This window comes from Thunnus albacares, chromosome 2, assembly GCF_914725855.1.
Source record: "Thunnus albacares chromosome 2, fThuAlb1.1, whole genome shotgun sequence".
NCBI classification, from domain to species: domain Eukaryota; kingdom Metazoa; phylum Chordata; class Actinopteri; order Scombriformes; family Scombridae; genus Thunnus; species Thunnus albacares.
In genome coordinates, this window is record NC_058107.1 from 36,158,708 (window position 1) to 36,181,013 (window position 22,306).

General features: G+C 39.4%; 2 protein-coding genes and 1 long non-coding RNA gene across 3 annotated transcripts; all 3 read right to left on the reverse strand.

Moving 5' to 3' along the window:
* Positions 1 to 2,457: 2,457 nt before the first annotated feature.
* Positions 2,458 to 4,472, reverse strand: LOC122971231 (natterin-3-like). Its single transcript, XM_044337801.1, has 2 exons — positions 4,152 to 4,472; positions 2,458 to 3,625 (listed from the first exon to the last, which is right to left on the reverse strand). Exons 1-2 carry the CDS (start codon positions 4,264 to 4,266, stop codon positions 2,535 to 2,537), a joined length of 1,206 nt encoding a protein of 401 aa, XP_044193736.1. The 5' UTR covers positions 4,267 to 4,472; the 3' UTR covers positions 2,458 to 2,534.
* A 5,541-nt stretch (positions 4,473 to 10,013) lies between these two features.
* On the reverse strand, positions 10,014 to 14,518 carry LOC122971239 (natterin-3-like). The gene is made up of 3 exons (XM_044337814.1): positions 13,161 to 14,518; positions 11,549 to 11,642; positions 10,014 to 11,253 (listed from the first exon to the last, which is right to left on the reverse strand). Exons 1-3 carry the CDS (start codon positions 13,188 to 13,190, stop codon positions 10,166 to 10,168), a joined length of 1,212 nt encoding a protein of 403 aa, XP_044193749.1. The 5' UTR covers positions 13,191 to 14,518; the 3' UTR covers positions 10,014 to 10,165.
* A 5,046-nt stretch (positions 14,519 to 19,564) lies between these two features.
* Positions 19,565 to 20,109, reverse strand: LOC122968100. Its single transcript, XR_006398757.1, has 3 exons — positions 20,038 to 20,109; positions 19,750 to 19,904; positions 19,565 to 19,652 (listed from the first exon to the last, which is right to left on the reverse strand). It is a non-coding gene; the product is annotated as an uncharacterized LOC122968100 (long non-coding RNA).
* Positions 20,110 to 22,306: the final 2,197 nt, after the last annotated feature.

The window sequence follows — 22,306 nt, forward strand, 5'->3', positions numbered from 1 at the left end:
TTTTCCTGCTCTGCGGGGCTGCAGCACCATCTAGCTTGGCGACTGAGAAAGTTCTTATATTTGCTAGTTTTCCCCTCAACATCCTTGGGTTTTTTTTAAGTCTTATTTATTTACTGGGACCATGTAGAGTGCTAACAGAAATTTTACCATTTAATGTACTGTACCAAAGTTAGCTTATAGCTAATTTTCATCTGCAGTCTCTTCGGCAGGTCACAATTAAAACATAACAACCCTAACCCTAACAGAACAATAACAAACACACAGGACACATAATACAAAATACAAAGCTACACACAAAAGCACATCACATACACTCACAATGTCAACTAGAAATGAATAATGTAAGCTTGTAAGACTTATTGAAAATGAAAATAATAGTTGGTTGCAGCCTTACAGTACTCCTATGATGGAATAATACCACTTTGCCCTCAGTTTGCCAACAGATGAACTAAAATATAGCGAAACAATTTAAGTCTTAAAACTAGATTTTAATACAAAGTCTCGATTCAAGACGTGGATCGCAAGCTGGAGGATGGATGATAAATTTGCCATTAATCAAATTATGTAAGAAATTATGTATCTCAAATGATACTGAGTAAACTTGAGGCTTTAGGGGCCACCGGGCAGTTGCCTGTTTGGTAATCCATGTTTGTCAATGTACAGTAAGTGTGTCCTTGAACGGTGTGCCATGGAAAGTTCAAGAGTCCTACCAATCACCTCACCTGATTAACACACCTTCAACTAATCAGGAGCCATCAGTGCAAATCAGCTGACAGTGTTTGCATCATTTTGTGACCTTTTAACTGCGAAAGATCACAAAAAGTGGACAAGTGATATTGTCCACTTACAGAGCGACATGCAGGTTGAATTTCTTACTGGGTTTACAGATTATGTATCATGGAAATTATCCTGTGAAAGGTTAATGTATGATTTTATGAGTTTAACAAGACATAAAGACAGTAATTCAGACAGAAAAGTAAACATTTTGAGGAAAACAACAATCATGTAACATTACATAAGGGAGTCGCTCTCCCTGTAGCGACTACTGCAGTACACTGTGCAGTAGTAGGTAAGTAACTACTACTGCAGTGAGTCCGAACAATCGTCATTTATTGAATCTGTATTTTTTTTCTCTAGTTTTGTTTTTTCATTTTATCATTTTTGATCATCGTGAATAATTGTTGCAGATTGCACAAATTCCAGCCTGTCAGGACATGGAGTCCACTTTCCTAACAGGAAAAGGAGCATGCTTATTTTTGTGCTTGGGTACATTTTGTGCAGGTTCTACCTGATATGTGATATCAAACGTGACAATAGTGTGAGATGCTCACTAGCAAAACATCTGCCCAGTTCTCCACTGGTTCTCACACTATAACTGAATTTCTGGCTAATTTATTTCACTTAATCCTTGTTAGTTTCTCATCCTTCAAACAGAAACTAACAAGGATCAAAATTATGTTTTTGTTAATATGAATATATATTTTCAACCTCAGCAGTGTCAGAACTTGTGCTGAGATCCAGATTTCTTATTGATAAACCGGACCTAGCTTGACTGCTCTCCCTTATGTGACAACACATCCAGTATCTTGCCAGATTTTGAGTTGGAAGAGAAAACGGCCTTATACATTTTTTTTTAAAATTTTGCCACACATTGGTTCACTGCCAATCTGCAAGTTGCTTTTTACACACAAATTTGCATTTGGGGGGTCAGACACTGTCTTTATCAGTCATTTTGTTACCTAAAGGATACGTCTTCATTATGTCAATATAACTCTTTTTACTTTTTACCACCACCTGTAACACTTAAGTGTTAAAGTGTTTGCATATTTGTTGAATAATTAAGAACCTTAAGTAGACAAATATAAATAAAATATTTTCATTTTAAAAGAATGGTTAGAAGGGACCCAAAGGCAAACATTTGCTTTCAGCCCCTACTGACCCCTCCCTGTTTCTGTAGTTTAAATTTATTCAGAAATATGCACAATATACATTTTGAGACAGAGCCCCTCCACATACTGGCAGAAAAGATGGGTATTGTGGGACACACCTCAGAGCCCTTTACACTTCATTTGATATTGCATACTCCCAAACACATTTTCAGTTAATAAAATTACCACAAACGACCGGACACACAATGAATCTGGGGATTTTGGGGGCAGTTGAATGAAAGGGTTAATAAGACCTTGTATTTATTAGATTACCGGACCAGGTGATCCAGCCTTGTAGATGAGAATAATCAAAGGAAACCCTGGATGTAATTTTTAACTACTGATGCCATGTTTTTTAAGTCCAAACAAAATGTACTTTGATGAATTTAATACAACAGCTTTGTCCTTGACTAGTAGTGAAATTATTCATTTAAAAATTACACTCAAGGGTTGTATTTATTAAAGTAAATGACATTAATCTCTAAAACAAAGGAAGTGAGGAAAATAAAAAGAAATAATTCAAATCTCCTTGAAGTTCAGTGAATTTTTATTTGCAAAAAGTTTTTTATATTTGGTCTTTGAGTTGTAAATTTAACAGACGGTTCATCAGTCTTCAGCTGGGGAGCAGGGAACAGCATCAGTCACCGGCTGACACCTCTCCACCACGGCGTTGATCTCACCGACTCTCACACCGTCGTAGGTGCCCGTGATGGTCGTCCAGTGGGTGTCTCCGTTGTAGTTGGTCCTGCTCAGCCTGCCGGTGAAGGGGATGTCTGCCGTCATCTTCCTGCCGTCCATCCTCACGCTGCAGGAGTGGTTGGGAGGGACCAGCAGCTCCACGGAGACAGAATGACTGATGGACTCCATCATGGTGGTCCCCTCTGAGAAGGTCACTGTCTGCTCCTTGGTGAAATCCACGGTCCCCGGGCCAAGGATGGGCACTTTGGCCTTCATGGTGGACACGGAGCCGTTGCGGGTCTGTCGGCCGATGTCCCAGCTCTTCTCCACTGTGCTGGTCTTCTCCAGCTTCACCGTCTTCGCCACACTGCTGCACTCCAGGTTGGTGACCTTGGCGAGCTGCAGAGTTTCCGGAGGATAGTGGAACAGCTCCATCTGGTCGATGCCGTACTCCACGTGAGAGATGTGCTGACTGTAGCTGTCTCTGTTGATAGCAAGCACCTGGTAGCTCTTGTACCAGTACTCATCGCCCTCCCAGGGAAGGAAGAAGGCCTCGTGTTTGGTCACCACCTTGCCAAGACCGTACTTGTTTTTGCCCACGTAGATGTCCACGTCGGGGCAGGTTCTGACAGCATACGGGGGAACGGACCCGTACGAATCTTCAACCCACTCCAGGAACTCAAAGTGGTCCACGTTGACCAGCACTTCAAACTTGGAGGATGCGTACTCGTGGTCGGCGTACGGGTACTGGCAGAAGTTCCCTTTGCTGGGAGTGTAGAAGCCGGCCTCACAGTTGACTTTGCACACGTAGTCGGTGCGTTCGGTGTAGCCGTTGAAGATGGCGACAGCGCCGTTTGGAAGGGAGCCATTCCACGTGACCCACTTCAGGTTCGTGTGTTCACCAAACATGGGGAAGGAGTGTGAGGTCATCTCGTTTTGCGGCATCTCTCTAATTTTGGTAGGTTTGATGATTTCCCGAGAAGGGACAACATCCTCCAGCGTGGGGTTAAGCCATGGCTCTAAAAAAGAGAAAAGAAAGAAAAGAAGAAGAAATTAGCATGAAACTCTGGTAGAAATCATACATTTTGACTTTGAACATTTGAGGAGTTAATGATCAAAACAATCTAAATATATATATATATTTTTAATTACCTTAATTTCGCTGCACTAATCAGAATCTAGTCTTGTTTCAAAGGCTTTCTTTCTACCAAAGCAAAACCCTATTGCATTTCCATCCACTATTGTTGTGTGAATGTTAGGGGATAAACGCTAATTCTACAGTCGGTGCCATTAAACCATTGCAGAAGAAGAGGACACAACGAGATGACGTCATTAAAAGAGCAGAAGTCAAAGCTCAAATGATGGAAAACCAATGTGGAAAACATGATGGAAATATGACATTTCTGTTTGTTTCATGTTTTAAATTCATGCTAACGGTAATTTTTAAAGAACAGGCATCACTCCAGATTGCTTATTTAAGAATTCAACTCTCCATCTGAGTGTCTGAGCAGATTAAACCTGCAGTATTATAATGATGCGACTCACTGCTGGGTTTTTCTTGTCCGTCCTGCAGCTGTGAGACGAAGAGCTGCAGGTCAGACTGCAGCGCTGGGTTGCAGAGCTGCAGCACTGCTAGGACGACAGCTACACACCGCCTCATCTGGAAAAACACAAAGAGCACATCATCAACGGTGAGAAATCTGGTTTTTACTTCAGTTTGAAGTTAAACCAAAACTCATCAAACCTGTAATAAACACTTAAACCAGTGGTTCCCAGTTTTTTTCTGCCATGTCCCTTTGGAGGCTGATGGAGTGTCGTGCTCATAAATCAATTGAGTTTATTAATGAATAACAATATTGGGCGAAGTAGTAATAACATTTGTGTTTTTTCTGTGTGTGTTATACAGTATGTGTTCATGCTGGGACAGCAATAAAATAAATTTACATTGCTCTCCTTGCATGTTTCAAAATAACAAAATAAAATGTAACAAAGGAGCCAGGTTCAATTTTATTGCAATAACATTTTCAAGAACATGAACTGCATTGTTCTCATTAGTTTTTGGTGTGAAAATGAAAAATGCAAGCTAAAAACTGCAAGTTAAACTACCAGAGATGCAAATATATTGACCATGACAATGACATTTAGTAGAACTCCTAATAACTTGGATTTTACTAATGTGTTTGATCAAGAAGTTTTTCTTCAGCCCATCCTGTGTTTCACCTTTTTTTGTGAATAAATTCAACAAGTAGTTTCAATCAACATTTTTTTTTTCTTGCCTTGGTCATGTGACCTCTAGGGGGAAAACACAGCCCTAACCCCAACCTGGAGTGAATTACTAGATTGTGAAAATGTGACTGCAAGTAATAGGTGATTGTGCCATATTCATTACATATAGCAGAAAGATAAATTCTTTTAATGTTAATGTTGCAGTTTCTCATGGTTGTCTATAGCAGTTAATAAAGATTAGACACTGCGTAAAGACTGTAAAACATTTGAATTTCTGTTTTTTTAACAGCAAGTAAAACCATATTTTTTAAATGGTAAAACATGAATTTGTGGTCCCAGGTTCTTCAGAAATGTTGCTAAAGAGCACCTCAATTACCAAATTGTAAATAATTAAAGGAAATTCTGCAGGATTAGTGGAAAGAAACACATTTTAAATAACATACAATTTTGTGATACTACAACAGATACAGTGCAAGGACAAAATGTGCTCAAATACAATGTGAAAAGTTGTATTATTTCATGTAAGTGAATAAGAAGAAAGAAAATAAATAAGAGGCACAGTAAACCAGCATTACCAGGCTTATTACAACCCAGATTCTTTTGTATATAATCAATAATTAAGCAGTCTTATTAATTGGATACCATTTCATGTTTGTCAGATTATTATTTTAAGAAAATACTCAACATCTTGAATCAGTACAAAAAGCAAGAAGGATCTCTTAAATTATTTCAGATTCAGAATTTTAGACAAATTTATTCCTGATTCTGATCAATTTCGTGTAGGAGAAAAATCAGATGCATAATGTTGTTAATCAGCAAATGAGCCACACAACTTCACTCAGATGTAGAGAAGCAGTTTTTACCTCAGGTTCCTGCTGCAGTGACGCTGCCTGCAGTATGTGCTGAGTTTTAAAACCTCCCTGAACACTAATTGCCCCCAATAAACAGGTGGGAGAGCTGCAGCGCTCCTTGCCCGTTGACCCAGTGTTAGGACTCTCCTGCTGCTCAGTCTGATGTTTTCAGTTGGATGTGATCAGAGGAGAATCAAATCAGTGTTGGGAATTACAATACCATAAGCTTAAAAAGTTAGTTAGTTGTTGTTTGACTTAATCATATGATGGAGGTTGACTGAGCATGGTTGGTCTTCTTCAGGAACACTCCGGTTTCACTTCAGTTACATGTATTCCCACCAGGAACTGACCAGTACAACCTCAAGGCAAACACGACGATAACAGCAGATACACAAGCCCCTAATTAAGTTACATAATATTTGAAATGGTAATATAATCCACCAGCTGCCAGCAAAGAGTTGGTTTAGTCTCAAATGTGAACTCACTGGTTGAGGACAGATGACTATTGGTCAATCATGCACGCAAGCGTGATGCATGGAGGAAAGGGGAAGCTAAGGTGAAATGTGAGAAATGAAAATCCCTCTGGAGCATATTTAGCAACAGAAGGCAGGAGGTTGAAAAGAAGCAGCAGAAAGATAAACATATATTATATCATTATGAATATGAGTTTGAGGTCAGATTAGCTTATGTTGGGTAATAATAGAGAGCTAGGTGGCCCAAAATGCACCGATATTACAGCCAGGGGATCTGGAACAGCTTGCTAACTTTAGTTAAAGGGGATGTATCATGCACATTTATAAGTCCATATTTTTAATCTGGGGCTTTACTGGAATATTTTTGCATGATTTCCAGTTAAAAATTCCTTATTTATCTTATACTGGCCCTTTATGAAGCCCCTCAGTTCATCCTCTGTCTCTCCTGTCTCTTTAAGGCCCGCCTCCTGATGAGCCCACTCTGTTCTGATCGGTCAGCTTCAGGAAACTGCCCCTTGGCAGACTTACAGCATCTCCGGAAGCTACGTAAACAAACAGTAGTAGCAGGTTTCACTTATTTTTCTCGTTCTTTACGGGAAATGGAAACCTCTCAAATATATATATGTTTGAGCCTGAATCCGATCTGAAATATGCGAATGGACACCGTGAACAACACATGGAACAACTTTAGCAAAAAGCAGCAACCTCCGGGGCTAAAAAATGAAGCCAATGTGGAAGTGCCAAAAACTGCAGTTCTTTGAATGGCCACTTGAGGCTCCAAAAGCTTTTACAAAGTGGTACTAAAACAGTTTTGGTCTCAATAGCTAATTTCCTCTTTCATGACAACTGTACGAGGGGTGAATACTTTTATAACACACCTGTTTAAATATTTATTAAGCTTTATAGTAATGCATAATTAAGGATGTGGCCGCTTTGAGTGACAGGTCGCTAGCCGCTAGGTGGCTTATTTCAGCAACCAGGCTTCATTCGGCTGCCTCAGCTCCACCTCTTTGCCCATTTTGGATTAGCCGGGAGTTAGGTGGTCAGGTACTGCCAAGACTTTCAGCTTCAAAATTGCGCTTTAGAAACCAGTGGGTGACATTATGGTGGCTACGTCCATATTTTATACAGCCTATGATACTAACAGAAAATCACAAAAAGCATGTTATGTCTCCTTTAAGTATCCCGAGAACATGTTCTTTTGTAATATGTGAATGTGAATTATTATTGTACTAAAGACTATTAAGGAATAAGATAATATGTGTTTAGATGTTAATGTTTCAGGTCTTTGTTGTGATAACCTTTTGTCTTTTTCATGCCAAACCAGAAGCTGCGATAGTTTTGCTCAGTTTTGCTGGTAAATAGCTGCTAAGCATTCTGGTCAATCTGAAATCAATGAATTAACGGTCATCCTGCTGTTTCAACATGAGATATACTTTGTCCTTGACCAGAAAACCTCTACCAGCAGCTCTTGAGGATGTTAAAAGAGTATTCATGCTGATAATGATAACAAGATCTTTATTGATCCTTGTTCAGGAAAAAAAAACACTCCTCCCTCTGCCTCTTGCTGTGAAATAACTCTTTGATGAGACTGTTAAAAGTGCTTCAAAAATAAAGTTGCCTGGTTTTAATGTCCCATATCTATCAAGCGATGGGATTGCATGATGTCCAAAGTGCTGTGATGTTCTTTCTCCATCGATGACAAGATACTGTATGTTTAGATAAGCTCAGGCTGGGAACAAAGTGATTAGATCTCCTGTAATAGTGGGTCATTGATTAAGACGGTCCTTATTGCGTAATGTTGCTGGCTGCCAAGATTAAACCAGGGGAGAAGGCGTTCAACACAGACATTGTTCTGCACGCACAGCCCTATCATTGAAAATCGCTGATGTCATGGCCATCTGTGTTTGTCCTTGAGACAGAAAGTTATTATCAATTTATTTATTTGAGTCTGAATGAGGTCTCTGTATTGAAGCAACGCTGCGTAAAGGTCATTTACATTGACAGACGCCTGCAGAACTGCACTGTCACTGCCTTCAGCTGCTCCTGCATTCAGCAGAGTGTGAATGCTTGTAATGAACTTGTCATTCAAGCAGAGCGAGAACTTTGTTATTCAGATTCAGTATATTATTCAGATGTATATAGTCAGTGTTTTTGCACAATATCTCAATGTGAACAAGCAGTGATTCATTCTGATTCGCAGTCGATGTGGTTTTATTCTCTCTGATCATCTTATTTTCACATAATAGAATTTTCTGTTGTGGCCCTGAGAGACACACTGCAACTTAGAAAACATACAAATAGACAAAACAAAAGAAAATGAGAAAAACAACCTCGACATCTTCACAACCTATGGATAACATTCACACACAACCAAATACAGAAAACACAACCAAATACAGATAATATGTTTAAGTATTTGGTTGTTTTCTCACTTTTTAAAAAAATGCTGTGATTCTTCTTCTTCTGCTTGTGTTTTTGCATATGTTTTCTTAAGTTGCAGTGCATTGAGCCATTTCTCATTTTCTCATAGAGCTGAAGTCTGAATTAACTGTCTTATATATGATTTGCTGTGTCAGGGGAAATACGTTTGATTTGTAAATGCAGTACTATTATCCAAAGCGCTTTGCAATGTACCTTTCATTCTCCCTCAAACACACTTAACACACAAATGGCAGAAACCTATCATACACTCGCCAAAGCATTAATGTCTTGCTCAAGGACACTTCAACATATGGGCAGCAGGAGGAGCCTGGGATGGAACTGCCAACCCTGTGATTAGTGGAGCAGCTGTACCTGCTGAGCCACAGCTGGCCCGCCGAATACGATATAAATATTAAAGTAAATATTTCCTTATGTATTCATTCTGTTGTCCTCTATGAAGTGAAACACCACAAAGTGAAGAAAACGCCTAAATAAATGGGAATTTCCGCTTTGAGAATGTGCTGTGAATGAAACATGAAATATAACAATGTTGATAGCATTACTCATTTGAACACCAATAGAAAACTATAAATACTGTATTTCACAGCCCCAAATATATAAATAAGAGTGGAACTAACATGGAGGAGCATGCTGGAGGAGGGAAAATGCATAAATGGACATATTTTAATGAGGATGATACTGATGAGACTGAAATTATACAATATTTTCAAAAAAAATGGCTACCACTTATTACAAATATTTCTGAAGCCCATTAAATAAAGTTAAACTAAATAATTAATATTTTTGTTACAGTAAGTCATTACAACTTAAATCTGCTGTGAATCAGTTCCTTTTTTTTAATCTGAAATTTTCCTTATTATTTCTTATTTTAGTTATATAGTTTAGTTATATCCCTGCACATACAAACTCCAGTGGGTTATTAAAACACAGAGTGTTTGACCGTCCTTGTTTTAATTTTAATATTATCTCAGCTTTCTTTTATATATGTTTGGTTTGTCAGTGGTGAAAGTAATAAATATGATATATTTTATTATATTATAATAATATTATATAAGTAATTCAATCAAATGTACCTATGTATCAAAAAGTATTTTTCAGGACATCAAATTGCTGATAATTTAGCATGCATTGTTTGTTTTGTATATAAAATGTTTATCTGCAGAGTAACCAGTGACTCCAGCTGTCAGATAAATGACGTGAAGGGAAGAATCACAGTGGAGGAAAAGTTGAAAGTCTCTCAAAATGGAAAAAAATATACTTAAATGCCGTGCTGAGTAAATGTACTTAACTATTTTGGCGTTTGTGTATGCAAACTGAAGATATTACAATATCATAAATCATAACCTTTCATCAATTTTATGTGCTGGAAAAGAGGAAAAGATATTTTTAACAGAAGTGAAGCAAAGAAAAAGTTAAAATGCCAAATGTTTTTATTATTACAAGTTTTGTTTCAGACACCAGCTGACACACGTTCATGGCATTATTTTAATCGTGATGTTTCAATATCACAAACAGAAGATGTTTTAAAAATATATTTTGGTGGGTTTTTCCGTCTGTCAGTCTTTCAGGGGCATGGCTCGGCATCAGGTACAGGTTCACAGCGGTCCACCACGGCCCGGACTTCTCCGATCTGGACGCCGTCGTACATCCCTGAGATGGACGTCCACTGGGTCTCGCCGTTGCGGTAGGTGCGGCTGAGGCGTGCCGTGTAGGGGATGTCGGCTTTGATCTTGCGTCCCTCCATGCGGACTCTGCAGGAGTGGTTTGGTGGGACTTTGAGCTCCACAGACACAGAGTGGCTGAGTGCCTCCACCATGGTGGTTCCCCTGGAGAACTGCAGCGTCTTCTCGCCACTCAGCTCAATGCCCCCAGAGCCGATGAGTGGGATTTTGGCTGTGATGCTGCCTGTGATACCCAGCATGGTGGCTCTGCCGATGTTCCAGGTGGTCTCTACCTCTGTTGTCTTTGAGATGGTGACTGTCTTCACCACCGTCTGGCACTCGTTGTTGGTGACCCCTGAGATGCGCATGGTCTCAGGAGGATACTGAAAGATGGCGACCTCATCAATGGCGTACTTGACGTCAGAGATGTGCTGTGTGTAGGCGTCTCTGTTGATGGTCAGGACCTGATACTTCTTGTACCAATACTCATCGCCTTCCCACGGCAGGAAGAAGGCTTCAAACTGAGGAACAACCTTCCCGAGACCGTATTTGTTCTTCCCAACATAGATGCCAACACCTGGGCAGGTCCTAACTGAATACTGGGGCACTGAACCGTAGGAACCTTCCTTCCACTCCAGGAACTCAAAGTTGTCTTTGTTAGCCAGGATCTCAAACTCAGGAGCGTAGTACTCTTGGTCTCCATAGGGGTAGCGGCAGTATGGGCCCAGGCTTGGGTTGTAGAAGCCAGCTTCGCACTTGTACTTGCAGACGTAGTCGGTGCGCTCAGTGTAGCCGTTGTAGATTGCAACGGCTCCATTGGGCAGAGAGCCACCCCAGGTCAACCACTCCAGGTTGACGTTATCACCGAATATGAGGGAGGAAGGCAGATCCTCCTGCTGCTCCAGCTCAGCAGGAGTCAAAGGAACCGACACCACGTTGTTACCAGTCGAGTCAGGGACCCGGCCCTCCAGCTCTGGGTTCAGTAAGGAAGCTGGATGAAAGAGATGGACAGTTTAAAAACTAAACCGAAAAACTGCATTTTTCATTCATTATGTATATGTTAGACATTGGTAAAGTGAACTTTGGGAAGCGTGATCCAGTAAAGGAGAGAGCTGTCAGTCATGAATTGTAGAGCCTCGTTAACATTACGTCTTTTTCTCAAGAGGGAAAAGAAATCGTGTGCTGGTTTTGTGAGAGTAGAATCATGAGAAAGAATAGTCTTCACTTATCTTTGTTCTGATGAAGAAAAAATATAAATTATTTAAAAAAAAAGTTAAAATGTTTACCTTTTCTGTGCTCTGAGCTCTTCTTCATGATGTCCTGCAGACTGGCTGAGGACAGAGCCAGCAGGGCCGGCAGCAGCAACACTGACAGCTTCATCTGGAGATTCAACACAAAATGTTTGAACTCATTTACACATTAATGTGACATCATGTAGTCAGATATCATTTCAGGTGGAATGCCCCAGTAGCCGAATGTCTCTTCACTAATAACTGTCAAATAAAGGCAAAAATTAACGAAAAAAAACATTTCACCCTCTTAAAGACATCTTACAATTGACAGACAGCATCCACACTTCTTATCAATTTTTGCCCATAAAAAAGACATTAAAGGGGGTTTGTCCTTAATTTTCTTTGGGCCAAAACTCTAAGCTGGAGAAAAACACAATACTATTCAAACTAAATCAACATTTAAGGGGCCCGAATCATTGGGACACAATTATATATTTTGCAATTACTATTATTATCTCTGTCTTTCTATATTTCTACATGTTACATGTATCTCCAACCAATTATCTGTGTGGTACATTACAATGTACATCAGTACACATCACTCTGAAAGTGTGGGTAAATACAAAAAATAAAAGTCATACTCTCTGTGCCCGTTTGGAATTTAAAGGACCAGTGTGTGGGATGTAGTGGCATCTAGTGGTGAGGTTGCAGATTGCAATCAACTGAACATCCCTCCCCTCCTCAGTGTGCAGGAGAAGCCACGGTAGCTGCAAAAGTCATGAAAAATGCAAAAGGCCCTCTCTAGAGCCAGTGTTTGTCCGTTCTGGGCTACTGTAGAAGCATGAAGGTGCAACATGATGGGCTCTGCGGAAGAGGACCCGCTCCCTATCTAAATATAAAGGGCTAATTTAAGGTAACAAAAACACAATGATTCGTATTTTCATGGGATTATACACTACTTAAAACATATTTATGAATATTATATTCCATTTCTGCCATGTTCGTTCTGCTAGATGCCACTAAATCCTACACACCGCACCTTTAAGGGAAAACAATCTAACATGGATTCATCTATCAGAATGAAATTGATGGTATTTTGTGAGAAAAGGTGTCAAGATTACTTCAGTAATAACCTCAGTGAGAAAATAAAACTGTTGTTATAATGATATTATAAAACACAGGATGCTGTCATATCTGGAGGACCTGCATAACTCAGATCCTAGATATATAGAACATTTAATGACAATAATAATGTCAGTAAGTATTCAGTATTTTTTTACTCAAACAAATTACTCCTCAAAAATAAATAAATAGATAAAATAAAATAGATAATTTTTACGTAGTTTTTATTGTCATTCAACATTACATATTGTCTGTTCAGTTGTTTATGTTGATTTAGGATAATTTAATTTATCATTGATTATTATTAATCTGAATAGATTATTAGATGATATAAATTTTTCAAATAACCACATTAATAGAGACAATTACATACTACATTTTCCCCAGAAGACATTTGATATAGCCAGATCTTTACTTTACACATACAACATGTATATTATTAAACTATATAGGAATAGCCCTGTAACAATTAATACAATTTGATTATTATAGATTATGGCCTGTTTATCAAGTTTATCAATGATTTTCCTGAACATGCACTCACCGTTACGGTCGCTCCCCACTGAGTCCACATCCAGTCACCTCCAGGTTTATATATACTGGTTTATGACTGAATCATAAAGCAGGCTGTACACTTTCACTCAGATCTGACATTGACCAATGAACAGAAACTGGTGCAGTGGGTTTGTTAACAGCTGAGGAGGACTCGTGCTTTTCTTGTCAGTGTCACTCTCAGACTACAGACTTTTCAATTCAGGAAGAGAATTTTCCCTTAAAACATACTTTTTAGTTTAGTCATGTTGTCTATTTCTCTCTGTCACCAAGACACTTCCAAAAATGTATTAATGGATTTCCATTAAATTTACTGCATGGATTGATCTCAAGCCAACATTTGAAAATGAGACTTAGACAGTAATTGTGTATTGATAGAAATCATAGATCCAGATCCAGATCTTTTTTTTTTAACCAAAACTATTAAATTTAAAGACATGATTCTATTCCATTACAGTAATTTAGCAGATGCTTTTCTCCAAATAGACTTATAATAAGTACATTCAACCTAAGTAGGTGCATCCCTTCCAAACAAACAACTAAGAGTGGCAGCTTTAATCAATATTATTATATTAACAATGGATCACATGATATGTGAAAGGTGTTGCTGGTGGTGATGAACCCAGAGAGGATGATCACCTGACTCTCACCCTTCACCTCTACAGAGTGTTATAATGTTTCTCAACTCATTGTTTTGGATTTCTGGTCCGCAACTTTATTGTTTTGGTCCACTCTCACTGCTCTAATTGCATAATTATTGGCTGCAGCAAGCAGCTGCTTTTTGGCAAAAAGCTCTAAAAATCAACTGCACTGTAACTGCTCAGCACCAAACGGTAGTAAGACAAAGTTAGAGACGTGCTGGTGAACATGGTGGTGCATCTAAGCTAAAGAGTAAAATATTTTTCTTGGGAGATAGTAGAGACCAGAAGAGCTAAAAAAAAGAGTGAATATTGGACTTCTACTCATCAGGTGATCACAAACATCACTCTTAATGAATGATAATGTTGCTCCATAACTGCTGGATATGGAAATAAGTCACAGTTTGTCATGTCAACTTTATAAGATGCTGATATGTAAGTATTATGTTCACAGCTAGTTGCCACTGCCCCCAAGAGGCAGAAACAGTTAATGCTGGTTTAAGTTAATGAGATGTTAATATGCATTGGGGTGTAGTTTGAAAAGGTAGGTGTGCAGTGACTCTGATGTCCAGGCCTCAGCGGTGTGTTCACCAAAAAGAGCCCTGATCCAGATAAGCGACCACAGGGTTCTGGTGGTGACTGAGTGGTCAATCTTCCAGAGCCAGAGAAGCATAACGGTGTGTAGAGTTTAACTGTGGCTGGGAGGTGGGATGGAGAATTCTGTGCCCTGTAACCTAGCACCAGTCTTGAATTGGAGTTGCAGTCGTCTAGGTGGAAGATAACAAGCACCTGGATGAACACCTGGGCCGCCTCACCAGTGAAGAAGGTTAGGATCCTCCTGATGTTGTACAGGAGGAATCTACAGGAGCTACTGCTGCCAAGTTTGGCAAAAATAACAGTCATCCAGGTTCACACCCAGGTCACCACAATACATTTTTCCTTGAAAGATCACAAGCTCAGTCTTCTCCATGTTGAGCTTTAGGAGTTTCATTGACATAAACTCCAAGATATCTGCCAAGAAAACAGAGATGCATGCCTTGACCTGAATGTCAGATGGGGGGGAATTACATGAATAGTTGGGTATCGTCAGCATAGTGGTGGTAGCAGAAACCATGCAAGTGTATATAATATTTAGAAATGCATGTTTATGTATGCAAGAAATCATTTTATATGCAATTTTAGAAGCAAGGAACTATTTTTCATGATGTTTTTAATAACTTTAAAGGCCAGATTGCTCTTGTGTACAATGCAGTTCATTTTTAAGGCAAATTGATGCTTTCCATGTCCGCGTGACTGAGAGGGCCTATGTGACGTAAATGTCGTCATCTGCCCATGTCTGCGGAGGTCCGTCTGGACCCCTCTGTGGATGTCTGCATGTAGCCCAAAATTTGTAACTGTGTGGACTGTATGTATTGCAAGTGCACCAACTGCGCATGTGCCAGAAAAGCAAACAGGACTGCCTCTCTTATCTACTGTATGTTGCCTGATATCACACAGAATTGTCAACTCGTTACACCGTTTCCATCTTAGGTCTGACATTGCCTCCATGCTAACTGATTCCCATGGGGGAGGGGGATTCAATTCGATCACTACTAAATGCTCTGGCTGGTGGTGACGTGGTGGGTGGCGTACTGCAAGTTGGGCAGTGCTTGGTTTTGGCTGGTCAGTTTTCAACATAGTGGCCAGGTCACAATTTTTACAGCTAAACAGTACACTAAAATATATTTCTGAAAACATTTGAGGCAAGAAATAGATAATGCAGTAACAGAATCTTGAATCATATTTGATCAGCACTACTTAGCTTTAATCCTCCTTGGTTCTGGCACATAGCTTGACAATACTTGACAACAGCCTAGTAGTCCTGGTAGTCCTGCCTGTGGTGCTGATTGGCTAATCGTCAATCCCACTGCTGCACTCACTAGATGGATCACTTTTTTGGCTGAGAAACCACTGTTTCATGTCATGATGCCAGACCAACATCATGGCAGTCGGTCAATTCGACTCTATGGAGTGGGTGGATTCAAATGTCTGGACCCAGGCAAGTATGTATGTACTGTATTCCTATTGTCATTAAGCTGTCAGTTTCTTTTTCGACTTTTTCTTGTTGTTCAGCAATGTACAGGAACTCCTCAGCTGCATTCAGACTGAAAATATCTTTAATATACAGTTATGCGACAATATTTATTTTATTGTATTTTCATGTAAAGACTGCATTTTCTTTCTTCCTAAGCAGCTGTGTATCTTTACTGTTGATTCACCACCCCAACATATTGAAAGCTGCTTTTCTCTTTGAAATAACAAACAATCTGCTGGTTTACACATGTAAATGATCTACCAACCCAACATCCTGTCAAGAAATATTTGGATTTCATTTGATGTCAGTCAGCAACAGAAAGAGTAGCTGGTTTGGTTTATTGACAGCAGTAATACATTTATAAAAATACAACATAATTGAAAAGTCCCAGGCTTATTTACATTTTTTTCTGTTGTGTATTTAATCACATAAGGTGCAAAACTGATGCTGCACTGCTCTCTTGAAGCCAACTGCTGCTGTTGAGCTGCCAGCAGTTTAGAGCTGTGGATTGCAGTAAAGAAGTTTGGTTTTATTGATCAACAACAATGTGAGGATGTGTGTCAGTTTTATGAATGTGGAGCTTGAATAGGCTTAACAAAATACAGGTGAAGAAAAAGAAAGAGTTGAAGAAGCTCTGTTGTAATTTACAACAACCTTGCTGTTGTGTTCATACTGATCTCACAACCCATTATGAAACGACTCCAGATAATTCCAGGATAAGATTCTGGATTATTAACGTGTAAAGAAAACAGACTGATAAGGCAGCGACTGAGGCAAAGTGCACCATCATGTTAATGACCTGCAGTGTTTCCAGTTCTCATTGTTGTGCTTGTCAAATATCATCTTCCAATCAACAACTAACACCACAAAAAATAATTTTGCAGAACAAACTATTTGGTTCATGCTGCAAATTTTTGTTTTTCATCATCATCATCATCATGCTTCACATTTAATAATACAAGCTTGCACCTTAACAACTCTAACCTTATGCTCTTTCTTTATCTCTTGATCCTTCTCTAGCTTTCTCTCTCAAAAAACTATCTGCTATGCTCTTATATGTTACTTAATGTACCTGCAAGCCTTGTGGCCTTGAGTCAGATGGAGTGTGGAAGTGTTAAGGCACTTATTCTCGAAGGCTTCTCCTTGTCACTTTGAACAAAAGTGTCAGCCAAATGGAGGAATACTCCACCGACAATCTTTGAGTATCAAATCCTCCCCATCTGAAGGCTTGAAAGATGACCTCTTCAGAGAAGATGGCAGCTGTGGTGATTCACAAAAGTTAGTTGATTTCAAATCAAAACAAAAATGTCAAAATGTTCATTGAAACTAAAATTATTCTTGCAGCATAATGATGAAGACCCACTGGAAGCGAACAAATTGTGCAACATCATGTCTGCCATTTCTTGTTCATCGAAAGCTAGCAAGTAGCTTGCTTGTTAGTAAACACTGTAAATAAGCCAACTAACACTTTACGTGATGCATCTCTTTTCTTCCCGGCAAAACATTTGCATAAAATTTAGGAGCCAACTTTGTTTTGTATTGCACCATGTTCAGAGGTTTTGCAGCATAATCCAATTCTCCACTGTCTGTACATATAATAATGATGTTCCAGACATATTTTTGCCAAACTATTGCTACACACACACCATGCTAGTGTCAAGGAAATGGAGGAGGAGGAAATGTATTGCTACTAACTTTTAGCTGTTTACCTTCATCGCACCCAACTGTGTTAGCTTATGCTGCTCAAGAACAAGACCTGCAAATAGCTAACTGTGCTATACAGACTTAAAGAAGATGTTTATTTAGTCATATTTTGATAACAACAACAAAGAAGAAAAGAATGTTAAGAATATACTGAATGAACACGGAAAAGTGAGGTACTGGTAGGTGTAATTTTACACTGTGGATAGTGGCAGGAGCCAGCTGACTGAGGGGATCCCAGAAATAGCAGCTCTGATTTCAGGAACCAGAAGTCAGGATCTCGATACTCTTGTCCTGCTGAGGGGTAGCAGCAGTAATGATCCATGTTTGGTGTGTAGAAGATCAAACACATATTTGCAGACATATTCATTGTACATGTAAGAGGACTAACTTGTTGTAGGGACCTCAGTGAAAAATATATAGTCCCCCATGTTTCATGAAGTTTATAGATTTATAAACAAAGTTCGGGAACAGAGAACACGCCAAGTCTTCTCCGTTCGTCTCAGTTGCAAGTCCCTCCCACCCTAACCCCTCTATTTTCATCAACCATTCTCTCTCCTCCGTTTTAACACAGGAACAGGAGGCTCTATCCAGGCGATGGACAAACAATAATGCCAGATATTTTATGGTAGCCTGTGGTCTTTCAGCAGTAAAATAATAAGCTGACATTTAGAGACAACACAGTGGCAATTTGAGAAAAAAAAGCCCCCTGGAAGCAGACTGAGGGCCAGTAAAGTCATTATGCTCTTTTACAACTCCATGGTAGAGTCAGACATCACATTCTCTATTATTACTTGGTTTGGTAATCTCTAAACGAGTGCCAAGAACAGGTTGCAATACTCAAAGTGGACTGCAAGATCATTTAACTGTCCCACATTTTCCGTAAGAGAACAGTTTTTCAAAAGTCATTTTGTAGTGACATGTGCAGTGTTATGGATAAACATACTCTATGTTTCCTCTCTATTATTATTACAATAACATTAAAGTTGGAGTCGTAGTTGAAAATGAAAAAGTTTCTTTTTTTTTTTGGGCGCTGTTAAAGGTTACTTTTCAGCAGTGATGACTGCAAACACAGCAGCAAAAAAGGCCCATATTTAGTGTTAAGATTACATTATTAATTATGAAATACTCCTCCACTTATATATTTGAAGATCCGTTTAATTTATATCATCAAAAAATGACATCCTTGGCCTTAAAATCTTAACATATTACGCTCACTACTGTGCTGCTGTGTAATGACTTGGGGTCTATTCATATTGTTTTCCCATTCTGCCACAATGTGTAGTGCTTTTAGTGCCATCTACTGGATTCATTTGATATTTCTGCTCAGGATTATTTCATTGGACATTTATTGGGGCTTACTGGAGCTGTCTCTCTGTTATTTTTTTCCCCGAGTCTATCACTAAGTAATACTCACATGCCCACACTGTAACAGTTTTTGATCCCTGTAATCATCATCCTATCCATACTGGCCGAGAGGAGATCCCTTCTTAATGGTGCAGCAGCACCACCTTGTGGTGAAATCCTGGGAGAACACCTGAATGAACAGGATAAATTACTATAGTTTCATTGTGCAATCAATGGGGAGGAGGTAAATAGAACAGCATAGAATTAATAACATAGGTAGTTTGATGATTTATTTGAGTAAATGAAATTACTGTACCACACACTTACTTTACATCAAAAGAGGTTCACACTCACATTTATAGATAAAACAAGTCTGATAAGCCTTGTACAATGAATCAAGTAAAGTTCATTTGTTTAGCCCATTACATGTCTCAAACACCCCATGATCTTAAACTTCATGGAGATAAGGAAAAACATTGGTAGGAGAAAAAAAAGGAAGAAATCTCAGAAGGGCAATTCAAAGAAGGTCTGTCTGTCTGCCTCTACTGGATTGCATGTGGCACCTCATACAGAGTGATAGCAGACATCTTCGCCATACTGAGAGGCACAAAATTATTCATTTCCGGAGGAGGTGGGGGCAGCTTTACTCGCCTGGCTGGCCATGAGGCTTTCCGCTGTGCGGCTGGTGCCATAGATGGGTGCCACATCAGAATACTCCCACCTGCTGAACCACAAAAAAGTGCTACATAAACTGCAAGCTCTTCCATTCAGTGGTAGTCCAGGGTGTGTGTGACAGAAAAGGGAAATTTCTGGACACTTACATTGGCAACCAGGGTCAGTCCATGATGCCCTTCTCCTCCAGAGATCTCTGATGTACAAGGAGTCCCTCTATCCACCAGCTGGCTTCTTTCTACTTGGAGAGAGGGGTACCCATGCCTGCAGCATCCTGCCTCCCTTGTGATACCATACTGCCAGCCTGTAGCCGGTAAGAATACACAGAGTAAATTGTTTATTACATTTGTTACTTTGCATTTGCATCCCTGAATTTCCCTTGGGATCAATAAAGTTTCTATCGATCTATTTGAAACACTACATAGATTTTATGTTACCTATATTTTAATCATCAGGCCAAGTTGAAGCACACTTTAAAAAGCACCATGCCAAGGACAGGAACGTCATTGAGCGTACCTTCGGCATGCTAAAAACTCGCTGACGAGCCATCTTCTTGAGGGCTTTGGAGATTCGGCCTCTATTTGCCCCCCCAGTAATATCAGCATGCTGCATCCTCCACAACCTCTGTCTGTCAACATCCCGGAGGAGGAGGAGGAACATCACGAGGAGGATGAAGAAGATTGGGAGAACATTCCTGATGATGATCAGGAGCTCTCAGGAAATAATCTCCATGACAGACTTGCTGCACGTGTGTCTGCCCCTGGAGAGCTGTCTGCATGTCTGAGGGAGCATGATAATAACTAAGGGGGTAAACCCCGAGGTTACATGTCCAGTGAGCACTGTGACATGAAAATGTTATTGTTACAATTGTTATTATAATCATCATTAGATTAGTTAAATTGTTATTGTTATTGTTTTATTGGTGAATAATTAAAAGTGATTGTGCATATGGTTATTAACTATTTTGTTTTTTAAATACGCACCTCATAGAATGGCAATGACAACGGAAAAAAACGCTTCTGTTAATCATAGTTAGAAAGAAGCATGAAAAATTTGATGGCTGTCTACAAGTAGTACAAGTGTTCTAACTATGTAACAGATGTCAATTTGAGAAGGTGGCATTGTTCTGATCACCATTATAAGCTTTGGTGTCTCACCTTAAGTCTCAATAACCTGCATGTTACCACTTTATGTACAACAGTTTATTTACCTTCCATACAGACTGAAACTCAACTTCTAAAATATGTTTTCATGTAAGAAAAGTACAACAAACAAACAATAATCAGGAGTTGAAACATTAAATCTAAATTATATATATGTTATAATTTATTTACAAACCTCTCAAAGAGAGACAAGTATCTCTCAGCCCTTTCAGAGGCTGCTGTCTCCCTTGCTTCTTCCCTTTCTGCCTGCTCCTTCAAGAACTCCAGGAGCTCCTCACTGACCCTGGCCCTCTTTCTTCTTCTTTGGGAGGTGCAGAGGACAGGTAGTTGACAACACCACCTGTAATAGCAGTCATGTTTGATGCAACTACCAGAATTGGACTTATTGAGTGCAGCATTCATCAGACTATACCAGTGCCAGGTGGCAGCAGTCACCCCACCCGCTTCCACCCCTTTCCCTGTCAGAAGATCCCTAAGTTCCTAAAAAATAACATATTAATTAATGAATGCTGTGAAAACTTTTGTTGAACATATTTACAGTCCCAAAATGTTTCCACAGTTTGAATGGCCTAAGAAATGTCTATTATGTGTTTATTCCAACGCTATCCTGCGGAAATTCTCTTCATGTCAAATTATTATACAACAGTTATTTAAAGACGTCTTGCAAAAATGAGGGAAGCTGAAACACTGATGTGTACTACCAATATTTGTGCCCAGCCTGACGTTTTTGTACTGATGAATTCCACATTTATGAAATAACTAAAGTTACACTTAGTGTTTAATGACTTATTTGTCCTTGTCCATTGCATCTGTGTAATAAGTTTTCTCCATTAGTCAATAGTTGCATATTAACTTGGCAAACCTTGCTTAAATCATGTCTCAGGCATGCCCTACCACGTAATTGCTGAGAAGCAGATACAATAGTAGGTTAATTTGTATTTTCCCTTCAGGTTGTTTCACTTTCTTTCTGGCCTATTTGGCTGTAATAGCCAGGTCAGACTTTTTTCCAGGAGGACTCTGGACAAAGCAAAAAAAAAAAAAGTTGTTTTCCGTGCCATGCTTGACTACCAAAATGAATGCTGGGATATTTGTGTTGACAAGTTCACACAAGTTACTAACCAATGCATCAGTAGTAAAATGAGCATGTCAAGAACACTTCTGGAAATTTTAACCGTTCTTGGTGAAATGTGAGCTTTTGTATTAGAACAGTACTTGGGCTGCGACTGATGACGTTTCACAAGGACACAAGTACAGACAAGATGCAAATTGAGAAGGCCCATAGTCTCACTCAATCCTCACCTCCAAAATCATTTGCGATTGCTCCTGGTCTGTTGCTTTACTACATGTCCTGCACCACACGTCACATGACTATGAATGAAAGGCTCACTGAGCATGAATTTTAGACCTTCCTTGTTTGGTTGTTAAAGGGTTTGACGTGAAGAATGTTTGTTTGCTATGATCAGGGTAAGTCAACCAGAGTAGCGTAGGGTGGTGACTTTGCCATCCTGGGAAAAATGTCACTTACAGGACCACGTTGGTTAGC

Bases quoted from the DNA above. Each gene is read 5' to 3' on its own strand.
- LOC122971239 (XM_044337814.1), bottom strand. From the start codon at position 13,190: ATGTGGACTCAGTGGGGAGCGACCGTAACG. The intron at 11,643-13,160 runs GTGAGTGCATGT...TTGAATCTCCAG, and splicing joins AGTGGGGAGCGACCGTAACG to ATGAAGCTGTCAGTGTTGCT. The intron at 11,254-11,548 runs GTAAACATTTTA...TCTTTCATCCAG, and splicing joins GAGCTCAGAGCACAGAAAAG to CTTCCTTACTGAACCCAGAG.
- LOC122971231 (XM_044337801.1), bottom strand. From the start codon at position 4,266: ATGAGGCGGTGTGTAGCTGTCGTCCTAGCAGTGCTGCAGCTCTGCAAC. The intron at 3,626-4,151 runs GTGAGTCGCATC...TCTCTTTTTTAG, and splicing joins CGGACAAGAAAAACCCAGCA to AGCCATGGCTTAACCCCACG.